This window comes from Staurois parvus, unplaced genomic scaffold, assembly GCF_062004578.1.
Source record: "Staurois parvus isolate SC_StPar_1 unplaced genomic scaffold, SC_StPar_1.0 ptg000365l, whole genome shotgun sequence".
NCBI lineage: Eukaryota > Metazoa > Chordata > Amphibia > Anura > Ranidae > Staurois > Staurois parvus.
In genome coordinates, this window is record NW_028318161.1 from 1,688,809 (window position 1) to 1,716,054 (window position 27,246).

Here is a 27,246-nt window from a genome sequence, read left to right on the forward strand (position 1 = left end):
GAGAAGAAAGGATGGATAAGCAGGGGACTGTCTTTCCATTCTAAGCTATAGAGCTGTGTGTTTCTGTTGATGCACACAGTGCAGTGAAACACATCTGTAGTTCCTGCATGCAAGGCTGACTCCATAGGATACAAGAGAAAGGAGCCACCCTGAAGCAGGAAACTTAGGACAGCGATTATGGCACCAAATTAAACTGTAACATAGGCAAGGATTAAGAGGTAAGCAGCATACTCAGCAAATAATTAAAGCATCTGCTAAAAATGCTTATAAAATCAGGGTTGGTCTTATAATGAGCTACTTGTTTTCACTTTTCAGATATTTATTTGTTACAAATTTTGAAAACCATTTATCATTTTCCTTTCACTTCACAATTATGTGCCACTTTGTGTTGGTCTATCACATAAAATCCCAATAAATTACATTTACCTTTTTTTACAAAATGTGGAAAATTTCGAGGGGTATGAATACTTTTTCGAGGCACTGTGTATGTATATATATATATTCTGCAATCCAATTTAAATTAAAATCTGGTGCAGCTCTGCATAGAAACCAATAAGCTTCCAGGATTTTTTTTTTTTTTTGGTTAAAGCTTAAAGGAAATGTATAGCTTTTTTTGGCTACACTTCTGTGTTCGTTCTGCACTCCTGTGATTGTTCTCAGCAGACAGAGGGCTTCAGCCTGCTTCAGCTAATGTCACTGAGCTGGTCCATGCTGGGGAAATATGCCAACTTAAAAGTCGGGATCCACCCCAGAGTCTGGAGCGGCACCTGGCTCATCCTGGTATCACTTTCTCCCTCCACAGCCCAGCGCTCCAGTGACACGAGGGAGGGGGCAGAGCAGACAGCGGTGACTGACGGCCAACGTTCTCTGCTCACAGCGGTGGTGAGAATTCAAAGGTCAGCGGTCATCTGATCAGTGAGTTCTTACACTTAGAGTCGGCAGGGGACAGATGCAGCATCAGATCGATGCTGCATCCACCTAGATAAGTATAATTTGGGGGGAAAAAAACCCCCAAACTTCTCTTTTGAACAAGCCAAAGTTAAAAGCTGATTGGCTACCATGGAAAGTGGCACCATATTTTTCTCTCTCCAGTTTTAGTAAACCATCACTGTCCTTTAGGTAAACCAGGAAGTGATAAGGAAATCTTTCCAAAATGCAGTCCTCTTAGGGTCAGTTCAGACCTGAATCTCACAGGAACATGGTCCACGTTCCTCTGTGATCCCTGTGCGACTCAGTGCAGTACAATTTTCAGCCCATTCATTTGAAAGGGCTGAGATTGCACTGGATTGCACTAAAGGTGCAATACTTTTAAAAAATGCACTGCACCAGATTGTATGATACTGTGGTACCATGTGATCTGTTGCTGGCAAAAGCACAGCCTTTTTGTGATCTGTGTATGAAGTGTCATTAGGATTATACTGTCACCCGCAGCAGAGAGCACACATGGTATGGGAAACACACACAGAATGCTTTGTCTGTGCTCACATCATCTCTCTAAGGGCATTATTCTTGCCCCATATGATATCAATTACCAACATGGGAAGTTCAATTTCTAACCTTTCTCTGGTCTGTTTGAAACAATATAGTTTTGGCTGGAAGGCATGTTATAAACATGGGTTTAGATGCAGAAGTTTATATAATGGTGCCTGGATTGACTCTATTGCCTGATAAAATAATGAGAATAAACTCAAAACAATAAGAAGTCCTATAGCAAGCAACATTTGAGACCTTCAAGAGTAGGTTAAATCAGTGTTCAGATATTGTATTGTTTCCTAAATAATGGATAACAGACCATCCTTAAAGCCTAAGTGCAGCCAGTAGGCAGTAAGACCTCTTCTTTTAGAAAACCTCTTCTGTCCATGCCCACCCCTGTAATCTTCCAGTGTAACAGGGGTAATGGGGGTTATTGCAACTAAGGGACCATCACAGGCTTTCAGCAAGAGAGCCTGGCTATGCCTGCCCTTTCCAACCCAACTGCTTCATTTATAGATGTAGCACTAAAGCTTCTATGAATGAAACAGGATCTATGAATGGAAGGGCTGTCAGTCTTCCACCCATCCTCCATTCAAAGATCGTGTTTCATTCATTAAAGCTGTAGGTTGGTTTCTAAGAATAGAGTATCTGAGTGGAAAAGGCAGACGTAACTGGACTATTTTGATGATATTATGTGACAGCCCCTTAGGTGTATTAAGTGTTGGAGGGAGGCATAGACTTTTCTGCTGGTCTTTCTGTTTTTTATTTTGGCTGCACTTAGGCTTTTTAGGCTTCGCTCTCTCACTCACCAATGACTTTTTTTAATCCTTGTGCTGCTAGCATTAGTAAATAGATCGGGGAGTATATCATATTTACTTGTTTTAAATTTTGTTTTACATTTCTTCAGTTACTTCCTTGTTTCCATGCATAGGCAAATGATGTCATACATCCCAGGAGTCTTCAGGAGGGAAGAAGGGGCTTTCTCAGCTAAGACAGATGGATTGTAGATTCTAGGAAGTAAATTCATCTGCAAGATCAGGAAGAAAGAGGTGGCACCCCCTAAGTGCAGTATAAAAGCAATTTAATTAATAAAAAGTGTAGTAATACAGGCCACTCACAAAGCATAGGTAGGTTTGTGCATGTAACTTAATAAGCATACGCTGTAGTGAAGGAGTGTGAAGCCTCTAGATGGATGGTGGTCACCGGCATCTGGCAGTGGTGCTGGTGGTTTCCAGCATGTCCTCCAATTTCCGGCATTCCCTCGGTTGAGACATCACTTCCGGTCATGTGATAGCGGGGGTTGGCGTTCTGAGCATGCATGCTCCCTTATCAGACCTTAAGGACGCCATCTTGATGTAGGCCATTTATACTCTCAGCAAGGGGAGGAGTAAGGGGACTCCTCCTACAGGCAGACACAGCTTGAGGAGTAAACAACCCACGGCAAGAGGGCTATCATTAAGTGCAGGTGTGGACAATTAAGGGATAAAATGTAATAAAACTAAGTAAGAGAAAAGATGTAGATCGCAAGTGTTAAAACACGGAAATTACCTTTAGCACTGTCTATTTGTGAGAACTAATACATCTGAAAACTACAATAAGGGTTCATAGCATTATACATAGTGCAAGAAATACTGAATATATATAAAACAACAGATAATTGAATACTGAAAAGTAAAATGAGCAGAGCATTGGAATGATGTGCCAAAACTTCTATTAAGCAGCAAAAACAAAATAAAGAATACAAAATAAATACAAATGCAGATGAGGATAAATTCAGGATAATAGTAAATTCATCTGTCACAGTCATAAATGCTAGAGAGGTGTATTTCAAAGTGATTTCTCAGCCAAATAAAGCATGGAGACAGGTAACATGGATGGGAGAGTTTGCTGCGAATATTAAAAGTGAATAAAATAGTGCTTTTGTTTTGTGCTGCTCAGATGCAATGTAGTTCCTCTTTAATGGTTTTTAACTAGGCATGCAACATATTCAAGGTAATCCCAGACTCTCATATAGCAATTTTTATTTCAGCCTATTGTTCATCAATGTATGGCCAAAGAGTTCAATGCCAGTCTGAATCAGTAAATACCCCGGAGTCATTAAGTCCATAAAATGGTCCATAAACTTCAAAGAATAAAGCAGATCTATCAGAAACTTTACATGTCTTTATGAATAAATTCATGTCTTGTGCAAAATGAAGCAGACTATATAATTTAAAGAAAATGTACCCTTTAGTGTTAAAAAGCAGAGCTTGAACTGCAGCCAAGTGACTGTTCCTAGGCATAGTCTATCAAGGTCTGCTAGAGTGGTGCAATATAGGATAATTATGTCATTCATTTGCTTCAATTCAAATGCACGTTTGATCTATTAATGTCAATACCTTATATACACATTGGCACTTCCGAGGAAGAAAATTGTCAGTTCTTGCAGTTACACTGTACTCTCTCAGCCCTGTTTCTTGAATGAAAACACATAATAAGGGATGGTAAAGGAACCAATAACTGGCTGATATCCCTTATAATGTAAATTTGTGCTGTTACATAAGAACTTATCTTGTTTTTAAAGTTGAGATTTCTAATGATAACAAAACCCTTAGAGGAATATCTCTCCTCATACGCATGAGCTTCTACCTGGAATATCCTATCCAAAATATAGTTTTCTGTTTATATATTTCAGGTACTTATATAGCGCTGTCAATTTATGCAGCCATTTACATATATATTGTACATTCATATCAGTCCCTAACCCTCAAGGGGCGTACAATCTGAGGTCCTTAACTTTACATTCATACACATACTAGGGACAATCTACACAAGATCCAATTAACCTACCAGCATGTCTTTGGAGTGTGGGAGGAAACAGGAGTACCCAGAGGAAACCCACGAAGGCACAGGGAGAACATGCAAACTCTAGGAAGGTGGTGCCGTGGCTGGGAGTTGAACCAATGACCCTACCAAGTACTGCCAGATGGAAGTGCTAACCATTTAGCCACTGTGTTTTATTGTATTTGTCTTTGTATAAAGAAGTAATTGTTATTAATAGTGTCAGTAGAAATGCATACATGGTGTCTAAACTCAGTCCATTTGTACTGTCATTTTGATACACTGTGCGATGCTGGTGTCCTGTGTATCAGTGACAGGGTTAATAGGCTAGTTGTGATCGCGTTTTGTGAGATTCCTGCAGCGGAGCTATGGGTGAGTGAATGACAGTGAGCTGTCTTGTCATTAAGTAACAAGTCAAAAGAAGACAAAAAAATTGCTCTGTCACCTAATCAGACAGGATTATGTGCAAAGGCTTAACACGCTTTATTACTTCTTTCTGAAACCAGCAGACATTTTTATTGGGTTCAAAATGTATTTTAATGATGGAATCTATTGATTCTGAGAATGTAAAAATTAGGTTTCCCAGATGGGTTCTGCATGCAGTATCCAAGGTAATTCTACTTATCTAAGGAACCTAATTACTTTGATGGTTTTCAAGCTGTATTAATAGCTGTACAGAAAGGTCATCTGAATGTATGACCTGGGTGGCTGTATTAGTCTAGTGTTGAAGGTTAAATATATCTTATATAAAATGATTGATCTCCTTAGCCTATTTAAATTACATTTTTCATTATCTGATCCCATGGTGGACAACTTCAGATTCCTTGCAAACTTTATTCTGCCTGATAGGTTCAGATGCACAAGGTGTTGATTGGTGGATTCTGATAGTTCAGAAAATAATGCAGACAGGATATGGCATCCAACAGCATATTAAAACTTTATAATACAGCCCTGACAAAGCTTTTTGGTTTTATAGTTTTGGGTAGAGTGTAAAAACAATTAAAATCTCTCTTGAATTTTTTTTATTGGCATTTATGTCCCTTTGGGGAAGATTTTCCCTTCTTCTTACTGTAGTGATCACACAGAAAGGGGAATCTCCAAAGTGGGGTCACAGACAGTAATACAAATCTGGGACAGATTCTAAACTTCCCACTAAGATCCTCATCCTACCTTTGGTTCATAGAAAATCACTGATTTTTACCAACATGCAGGATAGTAGCAAAATCCAAAGCCGCGGCTACATGCCTCGTGTTGAAACAGTCCTGCTCTTAAGCCACACCTGTCTGACATGTTACTCCCATGTACCTCTATGATTAAGCCCTAGGAGTGGAAAAACATGTTGGAGTGATGTGGCCTAAGGGCAGGGACTGTGTCAACAGCCAGTCTCATACAATAAACGTACCAGTGAGATTTCCATGCCATGCAGCCTTGTTATTGGATTTTGCTATACATTCCATGCTAGACAAGCTTCTGAGACCTGCACCCAGAGCAGTGGACTTCTCAAGAGGCTGTTTTAGGGGTTTGGAGCGGTACAGTCTCTCTTTTGGCATGCAGGATAATAGTTTAGTCTTTTTAGATTAGACTGGCTGAATACTTGTTCTTGGTCAGTGATTCACTAGATGGTAAAGTCAGGATCAAAATGACAGCCCTGGAGCCTGAATCTTTAAACACAGATCAGTGGTGACAGCACCTATATTTCTGTCCTCATTGATTTAATTTTAGTTTGAATATTTTGGTTGAAAGGACAGGAATTCCATGATGGTTTTTCCTTAGTGAAAATGCCAGGTATGAGCAGAAATATTCTGAAAGTCATAACTGGCAGATTAACCTGTCAGCCGTGAGAGCCATTGCATAACAAAACCCACTCACCGTAATAAGTCCCTACAATGGGGAAACCTGTCTTGTGCCAATATGCCAACTCAAACAAAGCATTAGTACTTTGCAATCCTTTATTAAATCCACCTAAACAAACTGAAACAATGAAATGAAATTCAATACTACCATTACAGTATGTAAAAAAGGATCTGCAGAGGTGACCTTCCCCTAAAGTTTAGGGAAGTGAGAATCTGCATGGAAAAGGTCCCTGTAAGAATGAATACAAATCGTGCCGTAATCGCAAAGTGAAAATACTCAGGTCTGAATGTGGTGGTGAGAATATCTCTCCTCCGCAGAGAGTGCTTATCAGCTGCAGTATTCTGGTCCCAGCGGCCTGCGCTCTTCATCCACTTATGATGAACGCAGTCTGACAGCTAGCTTTTTTTCTTTCCATGTTACAGTAGTACCATGGCTACTGTTTCTCAAGCCTTGAAACATCAGGACATCACTATTTTCAGGGTTCCACTTGGCCCAGTTATAATTTATGGCAATCTTTGCATGCTAATTGAAGAAAATATTTTCCTATATACATGCAAAAACCATAAGAATAATTAAGTAATATTATAGGTATTATTATTTTAAAATTCTCATTTCTATCTATAGATTTCAGTATTTATATGTACAGTATAGGACACTCCTATTTGCTGCATAGTAATACATAGTTGCCAACATTTCAGTTTTTTTCTGAGTGTCCAGAAAGCCTTTGTAGGTGGCATGTACTTTAAATACGGGGGGGGGGGGCATACATTTATAAAGGGCGTGGTTCTACAAGAATGGTATCATTAACATAATAATGTATCATTGCTGGCAAATACTGTACATAGTGCCTAGATTTTGCTTTTGTAAATTCATTCTTACATCCACTTAGCTAGGTAAATATGCAAAGATACAGTATATCTGAAATGTTTATCACTAGCAAATAGTAAACTGGTCTGTGAACCATCCATCAATGTAATCTTACCTGAAGTTTAAACTAAGAGCTTGTTCACACCAGTGTGCTGCGGTAATGTAGCACTTTGTTTTGTGCCATTTGTTTTTAAGGTTTGGGTTGGCACCTTTTCTCCAAGCTAAACCCAAACACTTTAGCAGCACATGGCATTTTTTTATAGAATACACTATAGGAATGTAAAAGACCTGAGATACCTTCAGGTGCCCCAAGGAGAGAAGTAATGCAGTGCACGTAGCATTTCGCAGTGAACAGTGGGTGTGACCAATTTGTGTTAACAGTGGGAGGGGTTTAACAGGGTATGGTTAAAAAAAAAAGCATTTTTGTACCCATAAAGAATGCTTTGATTATAAGAAAAAGTGTCACTGTAAAAATATGAACTTGGCCTACCTAAAAGTTGACATTGTTAGTCAGTAGAGCAGTGGACAGAGTCAATATGGCAGTGGACAGTGTCAGTAGGGCAGAGGTTAGTGTCAGAAAGGCAGTGGACAGTGTCAGTGGAGCAGTGGATGGTGTGTGGATAGTGTCAGTTGGGCAGTGGATGGTGTCAGTAAGGAAGATGTTGGTATCAGAAGGCCAGTGGATGGTAGCAATTGGGCAGAGGTTGGTGTGAATAGGACAGTGGGCAGTGTCAGCAGGGTAGAGGATGGTGTCAGTACGGCAGTGGTTGGTGTCAGTTTACTATGCTTCATTATAAATAAACACAGTAAGTGATTGGTAGCGATCACTCTCTGTATTCATTCAGAAAAGGAAGTGCTGATAAATTACAAATTTCAATCTTGAAACTATCCCCGCAGCAGCTTGTGGGAGAGGAGGGAAGTCGGCAGCGGAAAAGGACAGGGCTGGAGGTGGTGGCGGCATAGAACTGATCAGTTGTATTTTTCTTCACTTGCAGCAGCTGAATAGCGGCAGGAGGAAGAGGAGGAGAAGTGGGCTTTCAGCTGCTGCAAGTGGAGGAAAATACAGCCAATCGGTTCTAGTAAATGCTGCCCCCACCACCCTTCCTGTCAGGGTGGGGAGCCACAGTCCAGTCTAAATGATGTGTCTGGTTTTCAGGCAGACTGAAACCCAGACACATGATTCAAAACCTGGACTATCCAGGTGAATCCTGGACAGGCGGAAACCCTAGTTGAGGAGCTTTACAGCCTATTCATTTTCAATGGGATGTCTAACACACTGTGCCTCAGTACGTGAAAATGTATTAGTTTCAGTGCATCCTGGTGTAAACCAGGCCCAAGGTAGTTTAACAATTCTGATATAAAATCTCCCTCAGGACTTGGAAGGTCTTATTTATAAATATGTCTGAACCTGTCTGTGTGGCACAAAGCTACCATGTATCCAGGTTAGAAAAAAAATGAAAAGATGGTTGATAGCCGGGGGACAATATACACTTCAAATACAGTGTGCCAACTGGTTCTGACCTCAATAAACACACAATAATAAATAAATCTGCTATCACAGCTACCATTTAAAATACATTGGCCACAGAGAACTGAGTCCTCCAACCAGCCTGGATTATTACACAGAGTATTAGAATAGGTCATAACAACAACCCCCAGTCCATACCGCCACATGAGACAACCAGATGACCTTTATTCTTGATGCCATTTTACCTTAGTACCCCAACATGACGTTGGTTTATGACAAAATAGCCACTTCTAGAAGCCGCTTCTATAACATTGTACAATAATCCATTATAGACAGTTCGGCCTCTTGGATTTTTGTAGGGTAAGGGACTGACAGAGTCTGTTGCCCATAGCCGTCTGTAATGAACTGTCTGCAGACATGTATAGTCATTGACCCAGTTATGATCTGTTGCTGAGCACTTATCTTCCTCCGTCCTACTGCAGCCTCACACCTGCATCAGCATTGAGCAGCAGGCAAACTGAGCGCAATCATCTTCAATCAAACTGCAAGCCACACAGGCTCCACCTTTGCTGGGGATGTTCTCAGCCTTAGTTAGTCCCCCAATTACAGCACTGCCTCAAGAACATCAGCTGCTGAGGGAAGAGGTAGTGGAAGGGGTCTGTGCCCAACATTGATATGTTGTGACACCACCCGGCGGCACTGCAGTGTGAACACATGCCCCAAATATTTCTCATCTTGCCTGTCCGTGACCAACCTTGGTTTTGATGATGGAGCCCAGGACAAAGCCATGTCAAGACAGGCTTTAAAATTCCACAACTGTCTTGGATAAATCGGGACAGTTGTCAACTATGGTAGTGTTGCAAAGTGTTTTCACCGTGCCTGTCTTTTCATTTAAAGTCTGTCAAACAGGGTTTTTTCAGGTTAGGAAGAAAACAATCTGCATGCTCTATTAATGAATCAACCACAATGCTCAGGTTTCCATTTGATCAAGGCTAGCTAGCCCACGTGATTATGAAACATTTGAGAGCAGCATTTTTATGCATTGCAAGAAGGAGGTACTTTTCTTCCAAAATAAGAAGTATGAATTTTAATAAAAAATTTGCTTTTACAACATGTGTTTTTTGTTCCCTCAGGACAATTTATAGGCAACATATTTTCAGGTACAATGTCATAGAGTATAGAAGGACTATGGAAGGCTTAGATGGCTTACATTTTGACTGTACTGGTCACATGCTTTTAACTCTTAGGTGCATGTGCATAAATGTGAGTCTTTTGTTTCTTCCCTGCAGCCACTCCTATGAAGTTTATATTTTAAGAGGCCTGAACTAGGAGAAACAAATTCCACTTCCATGATACAGGACAAGTTGGTAACAGATCAATGGAGCAGCAGCAAAGGGCACGGAAGTGAGGTCACAGGCAGGCCAAGGTCAGTGCAGGTGGAGTTCAGGAGTAGTCAAGACAAGCCAGGTCAATAACAGTAGCCATTTGCAGAGGAACAGGTTGCAGGTATGCACAGGAATATTGTAGACAAGGCAGCATTGAAGCAAAGCATAGGCTCAGTTTAAATAGCCCACTTGGCCAATGCAAGCAACAGATGTGTGCATGCATGAGCACGTGCACATTTTCTACATACATGTAATGGAACATTAATTAGCCTGTACCTATGCACAGGACGCCATCCAGAAGAGCCGTCTTGTCTCCTGGTATGCCCTTCTTGACATTTGTACATGAAAATATTTTATTTTAACAGATCATTACTTTAAACTTAAATTACTTAAATGTCATTTAAATTGTTCATTAGTCAGGGACCTCATATAAATGCTGGACAGATATAGACACTTTATTCTGTAGCACTGCATGTCAATTAATTAAATCTTTTTGTAATAACATTGCTGTTTTCTAGCACAAAACGTTTCAGGAAAATATTATATAGTGTGCCAATTTTTCACGTTGTATTAATTTGCCAAATGCAATATTGGCCTCAACATTACTGAACATTGTAGATTACACATAAAGGATCATCGATAAATATATCTATGCTATTTTGCAGTCTGTGTCATTCATGGTCTGCATAGCCTGTCAGTCACTTTATTTTTAAAGATGAAGTTATAGATGAATTTCTAACTAGGATATTTTTAAATTAGCACACTTTGATGAATTAGAATATATGTCTTATTGCAGACAAACTGATCAACTTTGTTATCCCTAAAACCTTCTGAGAAATTGTTGAGCTCAGGAACGGTGGGCATGGAGTTGGGGTTGAAAGGAAACCTATAGTAGGGGAAATAAGGGGGCTGACAATGCCAACCACTAGTAAAGAATGTTAATTGCCTAACCTTATCTAAGGCTTTAATACTTTAAGTCATTAAATAATTTGACTGCACAGATCAGGAGTTCTTGCTTAGCTTCATCTTCATTTGCTGCCTACATTTTGGTAGTTAGTAGCTCAGGAAGTATTTAAGCTAGATATAGCCAGGCAACCAGCATTTTTAAAAGGAAGCTAGTCATTTCAGTCTAAATGTTTCTTTAGCTACAGTTTCTTTTAATTGGTGCTTGACTGGACAATCCAGATGTGATGTTTGGTGACCCCATGTCTTGTGGTTTGGCTCCAACACTGGAAAACCATTGTGTGTGTTTTGAGTGGGTTTGGCAGGAATGTGAAGCAGAGATTGGCTTACGTTGTGTTCGAAGAAAAGGACTGATTGTTTCTTCTTTGAGCTGAGACTACTGAATATTCAGACCTTCCCATTAAGAACGTTCCAACCATCTAGAGTGTTGAATTAATAGTAGAAGATGGTGCAGTGTTTGCAATGCCATGAAACATGTAAGAAGCAGCTCATTATTTTGGGAGAAGAATATGGTCTGTAAAGTGACCTCTTGTGTTTATTCATAAGGATTTAGAAAAAATGAACCGCTGCACTTCACTGGATATAAAGATATTAAATTAGAGGGATAAGAAAAAAACTCTACAAGGAACGCAAAGTTACAAAATTGAATAGTGCCTAGTGTATTTTGTTGTATTATTGACTTTACATGCATTGATCCACATGTATTAAAACTGAAAGTTAGAACAATGCAATTGTTGCCAAAAACAGCAAATAGTAGCTTTGGGCAACAAACTCCAGTTTTTAAACTTTTTGTATATCAGTTTCAGTATTTGTTTTTCATTCCCAGTTGGATTATTTATATGTTTTGCATTGAACCTCTCATCCGTTCTCATCAGAGTTACCAAATATAATGTAGACTTTAACCATGCAGGTGTTCTTCTGCTCTCTTCTCTTATGTCTGACAGTTGCACATGTGTAGTGCATTGAAAAAAAGAAAAATGACCATTCAGTTGCTGGCTAGTGTTTGAGTATGGGACAGCCAATATTGTGCATTATTATGCATAGCTATGCATAGAGCTTGTTCTTCAAAGGCTGCCATGCATATTCTGCAACATGTTTATATTGTACTTGGCAACTTTGATTTAGAGGTTGAACATATGCAAAATATATACAAAATGCTTTCCTATTGACTATCATTTACAAAGAATACTTGTTTTTAAATTTTTTATACATACAAAATAATACTTGTAATATATGCAAATTTGTAATGTAGATGTCATATATATATATATATATATATATATATATATTACAACATTCTATGAATATTAAGGATGCTCCAATACTCTTTTTTGATCGGTGAGTATGAGTACCGATACTTTCGGTCAAGTACCCGTCCATACTGAGTACAGATAGTTTGTGGTGTGATTTATGTCAATACAAGATGCGTGAATGCAAATTGCACCGCAAAGAATAGCATGCGATTAGAGCAGGAATGTGGTGCCATTCCTGTCCAAATTGCGTGTGGTTTCCCCACTGCTCCTGTGTGAACCCAGGCTTGTCATAGCCTGAATTCACACAGGAGCGGTGCGGGAAACCTCCCTGCACCAAACTCATGCTATCACACAAAGAAAAGCGTCTTTCTCTCCTCGCAGTGCAGGGATGATAGTATGGGCTAGAAGGCTTTTGATTGGTCAGCACTATGATGGTGCTGACCAGTCAGAAGCCTCCTAGCCCATACTGTCATCCCTCCAAGGAGCGGAGGGAAAGCCACTTCACAGGTCTGGGAATTTGACAATATAGGCTAGACGGCTTCTGATTGGTCAACACTGTCATGGTGCTGACCAATCAAAAGCCGTCTAGCCTGTTCTGTTATCCCTGCACTGAAAGGTGAGCAAGCTGGAGGGATTTCAAATTCCCAGCTTTTCCTTCTGTGACAGCATGTGATCGCTGTAGGGAGGTTTGCCGCACTGCTCCTGTGTGAACAAGCCTGGGTTCACACAGGAACAGTGGGGAAACCGCATGCAATTTGGACAGAAACCCACTGCATTCTGTTCAAATTGTATGCTATCCTTTGCGGTGCAATTTGCATCCATACATTATGTAATGATGTAAATCACACCGCAAAGTATCGGTTTCAGGTATCGGGAGCATTTTCAAGAGTACTCATGAAAATAATCTGTATACGCACTGATGCCGGTATCAGTGCATCCCTAATATATATATATATACTGTGTACATGTATAAATATAAAGATAAATAGATAGATAGATAGATAGATAGATAGATAGATAGATAGATAGATAGTCTAGAAGATTGCTTATTGAGACTTAAATATTTTCTTCATAAAACTGTTTGGTTTGTTTTTCAGTTGTGGGTAAATCAGGAAGATGGAGTGGAGGAGGGCACCAGCGAAGTGCAAAATGGGCATTTGGACCCAAGTTCCGATTGCCTGTGTATTGGCAGAACCCTCCAGAACCGGGATCAGATGAGAGCCAATGTCATCAATGAAATCATGAGCACAGAAAGACATTACATCAAACACTTGAAAGATATCTGTGAGGTAAGAGAAACATGAAAAGTTTTGTCTTATAAAGACATTCATTGTCAATCATTACCAGACCTGGGAAGTGCACAGGGAGAGAGAACAGGAAGGGAAGACCACACAGAGACCATGAGAGATTTTGGTTTTACTTGACATACCCGTTAAATTTTAGGATTAATTGGGTTCTCTGCTGAAAACTAAGTATTGTTGCACATACTGGAATCATGCAACCTGCAATTTCTTGTTACCATTTACTTTAAAGCATGGGGCTATGCTGGACAAATGACCTTGGCCACTAACACAGTACTTACAATTTTGAAACACGGTAAAAAATAAAAATCAGTTTTAGGTTGAAGGTTAGGGCAGATAGTGAGGCTCAAGGGCAGAATAGATAAATATGTGGTGTAGATGGGTAGGCATGGTAGACAGTGGATAAACAGTAAGATTCAATAAAGCCAAGCAAAATCTTGCACAGACTATAACTTAACAGTTATTTGGTATAATAGATCATTTCAACACTGCAATATCTAATACTTATGTAGAAAAGCTAGACCACCAATTATCCACTCTAAACTAAAAGTAAAGTTTTGCTTTTAGTTAGACTTTGACTAGAATCTAAAGTCTGCAAAATGTTCCACCTAAATAATTACATGCAGAGCTGTATGAAATCCGGAGAATAATGCAGATCAGGTAATGAGTCATAAAAGGCATGGTGTTGGACAGATCTGCACACATTCAGAATTTAATAATGTGTAGTACTGATTCATTCTTAACTACTAATATGCATCTGTGTGTATGTGCATGCTTATGGGCAAGCACACAAAGCAGACAGTCTATAAAATCTGAGGCTATACAAGTATGCCCATACACAGTTACCTGCCTTTATCAAATTTGCTCTTTTATTTTTTATCTAATATTGACTCAGGTCAGCATAGCCACCCTAACCAGTCTGTGGCTATGCAGCCCCATACACAACATACCGCAGTGCCCATTTTTTCTGCTTTCAACACACCAACTTCATGGACAGCATGTTTACTTGCTGCCTAATATATCCAACTGACTTTCAGTTGCAATTGCAACGATAATCAATGTTAATCACTTTAACTGTCAGTGATGTTAACGTTGTGGCTGATCAGTGTAAATCTAGTCTTTACACATCAAGTAAACAGAAAGATTATACATTTGAGGACAAGTAATTACAAAACCAAAAAAACTAACATAGTGGTCAGTAAATTGTCTGCTGTTATTTCAAGCAGTTTGTCTTCAATACAAAGTATAATAACCACAACATCTAGCGTAAGATAAAACCGTAAGAAGGATATACAACTCAGCGAGCACTCAATATAAATCAGCAGCTATGCACAGTAAAGGAAACCATAAACCTTCTAAAAGACATGTAAAGTGAAAAAAGTGCAGCGCTAACAATAAAAAATATAAAATGTAAAATATAAATAGTCCTCAATAAATAAAACAAGACATATATATATGATAAAAGTTCATAATAGATATAGAGCTCCACGTGACTTCAGATATCTCAGTACATTTGCTCTATGAAATTAGTTATTAGAGCTTGGAGGGTGGCTCATGGGGTGGAATTTGGTTGTTCCTTTTCCATAAACACCACAATTCCCACTATGGAGAAACCCTAATTTCCCCCATTTCTATAATTACCCAGATCCTGTTGATGGACCAGATTTGGTATTAAGAAACTTCAGGATGTTGTTCGTAATGGAGCCCTAATATCCTTTGATTAGATCTTTGTGCCTATTAGACACAATTTGGCCACCACCAAGCTACCCTATAGCAGGGCCGGATCTAACCTGGATACAAATGGAAAAACAGAAAAAGGGCGCACCGACCTAGTGCATTATCGTTTAAAATAATTTATTAAAGAAACAAAAATAGGTATCATACACAACCTCTTCCTCAGAGCCAACCAGGTTGGCTCTGAGGAAGATGTGTCCTCGAAACGCATTAGCCAGTTGGTCATCCAGGGTTCCATCGTATGGACTCAGATGTTGTTTGGATCATACATCTTGTTCTGTTTGACATGCCTGTGTTATTATGTCCATTGTGAGTATGATACCTATTTTTGTTTCTTTATTAAATTATTTTAAACGATAATGCACTAGGTCGGTGCGCCCTTTTTCTGTTTCTCCATTTTTATCCAGTGTATTCGGACCACCCCGGTCTGTTGAGGGCAGCAAGCAGTGCATAATCTAGAAAATTCCAGAACATTCCTATTGGGTCTACTGAGTCCTTTCCTAGCGCAGGAGTAAAGTGTTTGTTGTGCTGGATCTAACCTGTCTGCTGTAGGGGTGCAGTAAAAAATGTCAGGCTGACAAAGAATGTGAGGTCAGCAGGGCAGAGGATAGGGTCAGCAGTTTGTAGGGCAGTGTACAGGTGGTTATCAAAGCAGTGTACAGGAGGCAGCAGGGCAGTGTGCAGTGGGTCAGAAGGGCAGAGGATGAGCTGTAGGGCAGTGTACAAGAGTCAGTAGGACAGAGCAGAGTACAGGAAGTCAGTAGGGCAGAGGATAGGGGTCAGCGGGGTAGAAGACAGGGGTCAATAAAACAGAGGACAAGGGTCAGCAGAGCAGGGTTAGCAGGTAAGAGAACAGGAAAAGGCACAAAGGAAGGACAGGATCACGTCTGGCAGAGCTCCTCCTTCCCTACACTGCTCACAGCCTGGGCACTCAGCAGATCTCCTCCATAAACGCCACACAGCATATAGCTGAGATCAGATTCTCTTACAGACTCATTTTTGTGCAATCTTCTCACTTGTAATTTGTTTATTTGTTATCTACTTTTAAAATACACTAGGTCTTTGCATTTAGTTTTAGAAGTACAGTATAACTATGTCAACAATTTGGTTAGCATGGATAAATAGAGTAAAAGAACTTCTAAAATGTGTAAATGTTTCTAGACATTTATACATGCAGCAGGTACTGAAAAAGAGCAGTGCTTACCATTAAAAAAAAAAGTAAGCATTTCAAAATAAAAATGGCAACCACTCACATCGACTCATACCTAGCACTCGTAAGGTAAAAGAACACAAAGTCTAAACTGCTTTAAGAATTTGCTTTAAAGACAGGGATTTAATTGTATTTACTTGTATACATTTGCAAATATATGTAAAGCTATAAATACTGTATATGTGAGACTGGAGTTGGGTACCACACTTTGCAGAGGTGCCTTGGATTGAGTGGATTGACTGTGTGGCTCGATATATATATTTGTATATGTATACAATTAAAACCTCTGTTTTTAGCACAAATTGTTGAAGCAGCTTAGATTTAGTTAATTTGATGACTAGCAGGTAAGTTTCCTGGGAAACCGTTTGCATTGTACTGTAAAGGTAACTCTTTTAGCCTATTATTCTCTATTTATCAATATCAGCAAGATGTTAGCATAGCTTTAGATGGATGTTTGAGTGTAGGTTTAGTTTAACTGTCTTCATTAAGTGTGTGTTATTGTGTTATGCAAAATTTCACATTTTTGTGGGGCTTTCCTTTTAGTTTTTTTTTTGGCCAGGTCTCATGTTTTGTGATTATATAAGTTAGACCTCTTTCTCTCTTCCTTTTAAATATATATATATATATATATATATATCTTTAGTCCTTTTTTCTTAACCTTTGGGATCACGTCATTCATGACTTAAAATATAATGAGCTCAGCCCTTCTTGGAATAAGTACACTAAATCCCGACAGACTTAAACTGTGAAGCCTTCCTGTTAGGTTGCTTAAAACTGGCCCAGTTTCTGCTGATAAGGCAAATTCAATCAAATTAAAGTGGGATCTTTGATGCTTGTTTGCCTTGCAAGTCCCCCCGAGACCTTGTGCTCAATTTGAAGGTACTTTGTTCATTTGTGAAAAAGGTTTAACACAGGAATAGCTAGGGGATGCATCTTGATTATATAATATTTCAAATAAATACAGCTCAATTCACCACAGATGAATTTACAAACAGTTCTTTATATATCGAGCAAGCCAGGTTAGACAACCAAAACTGTAGGGACCTTTGCTAAGGCAGAGTATCACATGGCTGAATATGTATCTTGCCGCCCACAACATTCAATGCTTTACTGCAGCTACCTTGGCTATTTTCAAACAGTGTGACACCTGCACTGACCACTAGTAGAAGAATTACCATGCTACAGCTGCTATTGTGCACACAAAAAAACATATCCATATGCTCTGATGCTCTAACACATTTTGTGTAATTACTCCCATTCTGTCCAAACAAATCTCTAAGGCTTATGGAAATCTGACAAGTGAAGATGTGGTAATATAAAGTGTAGCAGACATTCTGATAATCTCATTATATTGGGCTGAATTGTGTTTTTTTGTAGGGTCATAGCTGTTTAGTAGTGTCTTCAGGTTTGGCACGTTTGGTTGCAATAATTTATTAGATGCATGCCATGTGATACAAAACAAGTGGGATGAAGTTCACCCATTTGTAGTCACATTAGGTATAGGGTGCAAATATGTTCACGCTATTAAATTGTAAATATTTTATAGGAATTCATGGTTGATTACTGTTTATTGTATGGACAGGATTCCAATATTTGACTAAATTTATGATGAGTTTTTACCTAATCTGCTATTAGGGACCTTGATTATGTGCACCTTTTGCTTTTATTATGTTTCTCTCTTTGCTTTTAGTGAAATTAATGAAATAGCATTTGTATTTTTTCAGGTGTTATGTAGTCATGATGCCACCCCTGGTCCCTCCCATAATAAACCTTTTTTCAATTTAAAGTGGAACTTTACCCATAACAGTTTGATAACATTTAGACCTCGTTCACACCAGTGTGCAGAGATGTCAAATTTTCTGCATGTGTTCTGCAAGGGCACAACAAAATCAATTGTTCTCTATGCATCCTGTACCACAACACTAGGATCACGTGCAGATTTTTTTCTGCACAAAAATCTGCAACGTGTATAAAACTCATTGGAGCGTACATGAAAACTGATGTAAACTGATATTTCTGCAACTGAAATCTGCACGTCAGTTTATATCGGTTTTCATGCACGTATGGTGTGAATGAGCCCTTAATGTTCTTTTACAAAAAAAGCATACATTCTACATTAACCACTTGAGCTCTGGAAGGTTTTTCTCCCTTCATGACCACAGCATTTTTTTTGCTATTCAGCACTGTGCTTCTTTAACTGGCAATTGCACATTTATGCAACACTGTACACAAATGAAATGAATCACTTTTTTTTACACAGATATAGCTTCTTTTGGTGGTATTTGATCACCTCTGAGTTTTTTTTATTTTTTGCAATATAAACGATAAAAGACAGAAAAGTTTGAAAAAAAAGTTATTTTATACTTTCTGTTAAACATATACAATTAAAAAATCAAATTTCTTCATAAATTTAGGCCAAAATATATTCTGCTACATGTCTTTGGTAAAAAAAAGAAATCCCAATAAGTCTATATTTATAGCATTTACAAACAGTTATAGCATCTACAAACTATGGCAGCTGTGACACTATATACTAGTAATGGCGGTGTTCAGCGACTTATAGTGGGATTGTGATAGTGTGGCGGGCAATCTGGCACTAGCTGGGAGGTACAGTAATTGCCACTGACATCAAAAGTGACATCAAAAGTGACACTAAAATAGTGATCAGTGCTAATACTGTACATTGTCACTGTACTAATGATACTGGTTGGGAAAGGTTTAACATCTAGGGGCAATCAAAGGGTTATCTGTGTGTCTAACAATGTGTATAATATGTGCTGCTTTTACTTTACTGAATGGCTGTTTATTCTTCCTTTTTTGCAGGGAGAATAGACAGCCAGCTCGCTGTTCATTGTACACAGAGTTCTGTGCTTTGTGTGTGATTGGACACAGCTAATCAGCTGACTTCAGCCAAAATCATTGGCTGAAATCAGCTGCCAAACTTGTGCTGTGTCCAATCACAGCACGAGTCTGTAGGGGGCACACACACATGTGCCCCGGACCCGGAAGAAAGATCACGGCGTACAGGAATGTTGCTCGGTCTGGAGCTGCCGCCTGCTTTCAGTACAACTACTGTGAGTGGATGGCAAGCAGTTAAGGGTAGTAATAAACATATTGTAATGAATCTGTGCTGTGATAACGTGTGTGACTGCTGGCAAACATAGTTTGATATATGCAAACCTAAAGACAATATTGTGAAATGATGCAACAAATATAACAAAAACGCATAAAATAAGTAAATAGTGTTCAATGGACTTAAATCAAAGTCCATATATATTCAGATAAAACAAGATCTTTCACCATGCAGCAGATCCTTGTAGTCTAACAACACAGAGTGCCACCACCTTAATCAACTGAGATGGTGAAACCCATCAAACCCAGTTGCAAAGAAAATGAGACAGCGAAACCTCTCTCTTGCCACAGAATTTTGATATGCAAAGTAGAAGACATCAGGTATTTAGGATTTAGTCCTTTCCTCCCACAATAAACATGAAACCTATAAAAAATGGTTTTACAGGATGGGAAGGCCCTCATCCACAGAGATCCATAAATGCCTGGGAATTCCCTAGAGGTCAACCCAGAACTTCCCTGCAATCCATTCTGATCAAGCAGCTTCTATCTGACAGGGTGGTTGAACAGAGGTTAGTCAGTAGATCAACTTCTGTTCAACTGCAGTGGCCACACATAGATCAACATTTGGCTGGTCCTTGCTGAACCAGCTGAATTTCGAGCCATGTATGGCCAGTTTAAAGTGGTAGTTAAGTCCGCCCAAAAAAAAAAAAAAAAAAGGGAAGTGCACCTGCAAGGCATACTAGCGCATTATGAAAGACTTACCTTAAAACAAAGTGATCCAGCAGCATGCTGTCACCACTGACAGGGCTTCTGTCTTCACCCGGTCTTCTCTCTGGGTTCGCAGGCTTTGGCCGTTTGAATGGCCAAGCCATGATGACGTCACTCCTGCACATGCACACGGAAGTCATGGTCACGACATATCATGCCTTCAATTCAGAGAGCTGTGTGAATGCGCCGGTGATGTCACCAGCTAAAGAAATAGAGTATATTAATAATATAATTCTAATGTTATATATTACAATATTATTATAAACTTACTTAGTGTACAAGTTACCCTGCGATATTTACTACCGCTTTAATAACGGTAATAACCATTGACTCACATATGCTTACGGAACCTTTCCTATATTTGATCAGCTTGTAACCAGCATCCTACTCTGTGAGCTATAAATAAAGACTTTCTAAAAAAATGTAATCTACTGAGGCAGTTTTCTTTTTGTCTTCGTGTTCTTGACTGCCCTGTTGTATTCCTGGGATTGGCCTGTGGTATTGACAGGTGGAGTAGACAGGTCCAGTTCTGTTTAGTTCTGTAACCCTTTCCAGGTCACTTTTAATCGGCTGAACACACTGATCCAAGATCTTTATGGACACATTATTCTGTGCATCTTAAATAATGCCAATAGATGTATTGTGGAGAAACAACATTTTGCCCTCTTTGCAGGAGAAATGAAAGGAAAAGAAAGTTTATGCTCTCTGAAGAAGAAATAAAGGGGAGAATAACAAGTTCATGGAGAGCAGAATTGTAGGATGGAATGAGGAGATGCCTTGCATCATTAAACTTGCAATTCAAAAGCACCAATCATGCCTACTTGGATGCTTTCTAATGGCCAGTGGGAAGTATATAAACCTTGATAGTTTTTTTCCTAAAATAAATTATGAATATTGCATATGCTTACAAGAAAAACTTTTTTTGTATGCCTAGCAGTACTGCAAACTTAACTTTACCAACAAGTAATAAGCACTCAACACCCATACATGGTAAACTTAGCACTTAACATCATGGATGATTTTGTTCCCCAGGGAGTACATAGAATGGTACTTAGCACCACATGAGGACAGCCTGTCACTTTCTACTGACTCTTTTTCATTTATTACTAAGCAAACAGCCCTCTAACATCTGCTTGTCAGACTGTTTTAAAAAGGAGTGGGGTACAACATGATATGTCTAACATTGTTTTATCTAAGCCAAGTGCATTCTACACTTCCTTTTTTTACATGTTATACATCATTTGTTCATCACTTAGTGTCTGTGGCCCTAGTACATTTAAGTCAAGAAGCAGGTCAGCCCTGCATATTAAATCAGTACAAACAAACCCATACCTTCAAGAGAACAATTTATAATGATTTTATTATGTTATTTTTAATGTACTATATTTCAGCTATTGGGCTTCCCATAACTTTTACATGTAAACCAGCTTGCTGTAGTATCTTGTTTCCTTCAACATCCATAGTTGGTTAGGGCAAGGATGGGAAAGCTGAAGATGTAAAAATAGAGAGAGATAGGATGCCATTCTGTTTTTTATGGTTGCACAGATGAAATTGGAAATAACCAGTCACCAGTTACTAATTAATTAATTGTTATCAGCGTTAAGCCCAGTACACACTATTTGACACAATTGTTTGATTTTCCTCGATGTTTCAGCAGGTCAAAACCAAGGCTGGTACTAATTGTATGAAAATTCTCGTACAGCATACATTTTTTTAAAGTTGTTCTTTCTGATCAAGTGCAGGCTTTCATTTCTGATTTTTCTCATATGAAAACCATATACATAATAAAAATCATTAGTTCTGTTCACGCAAGAGAAAGATTTTGCGGTTTGTCCCTTTAAAAATGTTCTTTTGGAAAGTCTGAATTGGATATCGAAAGCTATGTACACACTGTATGAAAATCAAAAGATCATGCCTCGTATGGAATTTTTTTCTGATTTTCTCATAGTGTGTACCCCACTTTAGAGTCAGGATAGTTGATATACTCATTCTTACTCCAGTTGACTTACTAAATGGTGAAGTAAGGATAAGGAAACAAGCAAAATGGCATTTCCCATATTTTTATCCTGATAGATTCTCTTTAAATAATATTTGTTTCCAGTACAAGAAATAATACCTTTGGGGACAATGTGCTATTAAAAAAGAATCATGACTAGTGACATCTTTTTTGTATGTATCTTTTATGTTTCGATATTTTTATTAAATTTTTCAGAGAAAAACAAGGAAGTGCGATTCATACAGTATTACATTAGATGATATAAAGTTAAACATTTTTGTTGTTGTTCCACCCAATGGTAGGTGGAGGTGTAGATCTTGTTTAGCAATATCATCAGAGGTATTCATATATAGGTATGATGAACCTTGGTGGGGAGTTGGGTTGTTAGGGGGGTTTTGGTGGGGGGGTGGGGGAGGAGAGGATTGGGGGAGGAGGAATATAACTGGGTAATTGAGGAAATGCCAGTCTTGGTTTGGGCGGTAATTCAACTAATAAAGTGTCATCAGGATTGTACAGAGCATTTTGGGTGGTTTAGCCATCGGGCCCATTGGTTATTAAATTTGTGATAGGAAGAAGTATTAATTGCGGATATTTTTTCCATTTCACATTGGGTGTTAAGGTCTGTAATTAATGAAGTGATTGAGGGGGTATTATTTGTGTTCCATAATCTGGTAATGTTAATTTTGGCGGCAAAGAGTATGTGGGTAATAATTGTTCAGGAATGTGCAGGTATTTTTTAATGTCCCGTTGCTGAGATAGTCGTGCTTAAAAATACTATTCGAGATACCCAACTCATCAAGAAAACATTAACAAATGGATATGTACATAGGTGAATGTGAAATACTCCTTCATGTATTATACTCCTATAAAGCACTACTAAACCCAAAAATAAAATTGTTATATTGCTATATACTGTATAACGGTTGCAATAGTTTTCTTTTATGTAGGTTTTTTTTCTTTATTTTCACCTGTTGATCCAGCTAGTACTTTTTTTTCAGCTTCCTTTAACAGACCAAGCTATCAAATAAAAGTGCCAGTTAGAGGGTTGAAACAAACTCTTTAACACTGACAGGGGTGGCTTACAATGGTCATCCTTTATTAGTTTATGTAATGTAAAACATTTATTCCAAAAGTAAAAAAAAAAATGTATCAGCTTAAAAGTGTAATTGGAGTTCAGTTTTGTCTTGTTAGTCAACTCCACCTAAATCTGCTGATGCATATAACACTACCCTCTCACCAGACTGACAATGCTGCTTGTAGCAATTGTACGTACAGATATGGACACGGACATCCATGTTGCTAAAGATCCTCCATCTTGTGTCATTCTCGCTCCAAATCAGTCCCCCCTCCCTTCCTGTTGAATGGCATGTGGTCTGGTGTGGCTGAGTTCAGGAGTGCATCGGGCACAGCTGGATACACTTCATGGTTGTAAACCCAATTAGCTGATTCCAGTGTGTCTGGCAGACTCTTGCTTCGAGCTGATCGTAAAGCTATAAACCCACCAGTCACTGGACTTGAAAGCATTCCGGAATAGCAGTAAAACATACATCTCATTTGGAAACCACTTTTTCATACAATTTTATAACTTCTCATAGGAAATACATACAATAAAACAAAACATATATTCAGACAGGTCAGTTTATGTCAGGGACCTCAGGCTTTACCACGGTGCATGGGTCTGCGCGGTATGCCGGGGCGCACTAGCATGCGGAGATTAGGACCTGGGTGACCGCGACGGCAATGGCGGTCGAGCATGCGCACTCGCGATGGCACCGATCAGGGCACCCTATTTAAACAGGCTATGTCTGTGCTCAAGTTGCCGTATGGTCTTTACCTGTATCCTGTGTTTCCTGAGAGATTGCCTTGTTGCCGACCCTGCCAGACCCTGATTCGCTGACTGTCTCCTGCTCTGATCCCTGGCTTGTCTAACCATTCTCCTGCCTAATCCTGCACGTTTGATCTCCCGTTACCGAACCCAGCCTGTTTATTCTTCTGCCTGTCGCTTGTACCTTCCTGCCTCCACCATTACCGACCTGGTCTGTCTGACTTCGCTCACTCTGCTTCCTCACATCAGGCTCTCACCTGCTATATACCACCGGCAAGTGCTTCTACCACAACTGGTTGCACCCAGGGGTCGGGACCTGGTTTCGGCCTGCTCCAAGTCCATCCCCACCATCAGGGGCCCTGGTGAACAAGCAGGTCGGGGCTTAGATTCCGCACCCTGGGGAATCCCGGTCTGTGGAGCGCTAGAGGCTACCGCCGGCTGGTCCTTAACAGTTTAATGCAAGTCACCTGATACCTTGCATTACGTCTACCCGAGAGCAGAAAGCGATATCTCCTTAACCGTCCCAAGCAAATATGTCATATTTGGTGTCTGGACGTTCAGAATATCATTCTGCATATTATCCTACCAGTGGATAGGATGCTACATGTACCTATGGAAGGTGAATGACCATGGTATAACTTGGGAGGGATTTTTGATACTAGCCTGGGTCTCCGCCTAAACCCCCCTCCCCAAATGAGGCGATTGGCCCTTGGCTTCAGTAGACACCCCCTGCTGGTGGACTAGAAAAGAGGCTGTCAGGCCTGAGAGAGATAAGATGAAGAGACTCTCCCTTGTAACATCAGGAACCAACTTTGGGAGAAAAGGCACCCTTTTGTTCGGACACTTGAACGCTGCTTAAACCAGGACTTCTGGCAAGTACTCTACCTCTCTAAACGTCTTTCTGTTACCTCTCTGTTGTGTTACTGCTCTCTGTATTTATATATATATATATATATATTGGCTGCATCTTTTTCTGTAAATATTTTTATTGCACCATGTTGACCTTTTTAGTAAAAATCCTATTTTCTGAAAAGTGTTGAACTGTTTCTAAAGCTCTTTCATGCAAACTAAGAATCCCTGTCTCTGAAGAGCGCTACTGTGTATTTTAAACTTCTGCATACATCTGCCTGCTGTGACAGTGTGTATACAGACGCTTATTCAAACATCATAGTGTTACTGCTAAGATTGGCAAGTTTCTTCTCCGTACAAAAAGGCGGTGTTGGCAGTGTGAAGGGTTAATTGCGTAATTAACCGGACCCAGTAACAATCGCTATCAGGCTGCGGCACATAGATTGTGGTCCAGTGAGCTGGAAAATCTTTGTGCAGGGTGCAGCTGAGCGTGGCATTGTTACGCATGTGATTTTAGATTGGCTAGTCCTTCGGTCACAAGTTGGTGAGAAGGGCTGGGGGTCTGACGCCGTGCCCATCACACTGCCTTCCAGAGGTTTCTCTATTGCTTCTCTATCCAGAGTGGTGACACCTCAAGAAGTATGTTACTGGCCAGAACACCAGGTGAAAATAAAGGAAACAAAGCACAAAGTACAATAAAAATGTAATATATTGCAGCTTACCAATATGTGCTGGCTGCATTAGTTTTCTTTTTTAGGTGTTTTCCCTCTGTTTTCACTTGATGATCTGACCAGTAACACACCTTCTGTATTAGAGTGCCTCTATTCTAGATGAAGGAGTAAAGGGGCACCTCTGGACAGCAGCATTGTTAATCTGGGAGGAAGGGAGTGTTAGATGTACTAACAGAGTTAGATATACTAACAAATTGAAGATAAACTCCAGTTAATATTTTTAAATCTGTTATAGCAATGTGTTTTTTCCATCTGGGATAAAGGTTTTAGATAAATAAGTAAAAGCTGATCGTTGTGAGCATCCCTGGCAATAAGAAATGGTTTGCCTCAACCTTGTAACTGCTACATCTGCAGAACAACTTGTTCTGTTAAAAAAACAACAGACTTACTGGCCAGATCACCAGGTGAAATATAAGGAAAAAAACCTAAAAAAGTAAACGAATGCAGCCATCACATATAAGAATTTAGTAAGCTTCAATATAATAAATGTGCGCTTTTGGGTTTAATACATAATAATGACTAATGTTGCATCCATGTGTGCATTGCATCAAAATACAGATCAATTGTTTTTAATGTCCCCAAAAAACATGTATTAATATATGTCTCAAGGTGCTTTTCATGCTTCTTTAGTCTTCCAGCTGGGGAGAGAAGAATTTAAATTAATTCAAATTTTATGTTCTGTGCAATCACAATATCAAATATGTTTTGTACCATAATTGTCCTTCAGCAATAGATAGAATTCATCCGTAATGAAGCCTAATTGTAGGCACAGTATGAGTAGTCTGTGGTCATGCTGTCTTCAAACTGTCTGGGTGTTATCGTAGATTGTGAACATACACAGCAAGGAAAACAAGTACAGGTAATTGGTATCAAAATGCTTCACCTTTACTGGTCTATTTGCTGTGGTCCCTTTACAATGCAGCAGTCTTTTTTAATGATTATAGCAACACAGAGTATGATGGTATACTAGGAATTTGTGAACCATTTATTTTTACCAGTCAGCAGCCCAGATATAGGAGTACATTTTTCCAGTCCACAATCACAGCAGGAATACAAGTTCAGAAAACTGCACTTAGAAACTTGTGGCAGAAACCAGGGTAAAGATCTAAAAATACAAAAAATCCAGTGTGTTCCATACAGTAATTATACCCAATTATAAAGGAGTGCATTGTGAAATGACAGATGATTCTGCCAAATCATAGGTCCCAAGATATCACCAGCATACCATGCTCAAACAAAAAACAGGACACATTTACTGACACCAAAGAAGCATTGTTGCGAGGCTACTAAGGACCTCTTTCTCATGAGAGGCTGCTTAGCTTTCTAGAAATACTGCTTATTTGGTGACAATAAAAGTATCCTGTTTTTCTTTTTGTTTGAACATGGTATGCTGGTAATATCTTGGATTGGGACCAAGAGAGCAAAGAAAGGTTTCAACAGTGGTCCAAAGTCTGCAAACTTTAAAACTGTTGTCTCACTCCATATACTTTGAACCCATATAGCACTGCCAAGAGGGTGTCCACTGAATGATCAATTTGCATCCTTTGTTGCTCTTACACTACTGGATACCAGCCTGCTATATCAAGCATACAAGCTTTTTACCCCTATAGCAAAAGGACTGTCAATATGTGGATGGTCTGCTATGACACCAACTCTCATGTCATTTAGCAGTGGATG

At 39.3% G+C, this 27,246-nt stretch overlaps 1 protein-coding gene across 2 annotated transcripts in view; it reads left to right on the top strand.

The window, feature by feature from the left end:
* Positions 1–27,246, top strand: part of ARHGEF9 (Cdc42 guanine nucleotide exchange factor 9) — a 490,351-nt gene that overhangs the window by 341,256 nt on the left and 121,849 nt on the right. For both annotated transcript variants that reach the window (XM_089685190.1, XM_089685191.1), the window contains one exon: positions 13,181–13,372. In XM_089685190.1, coding sequence (XP_089541316.1) covers positions 13,181–13,372 — 192 coding nt within the window. The remainder of the gene's footprint in view (positions 1–13,180; positions 13,373–27,246) is intronic.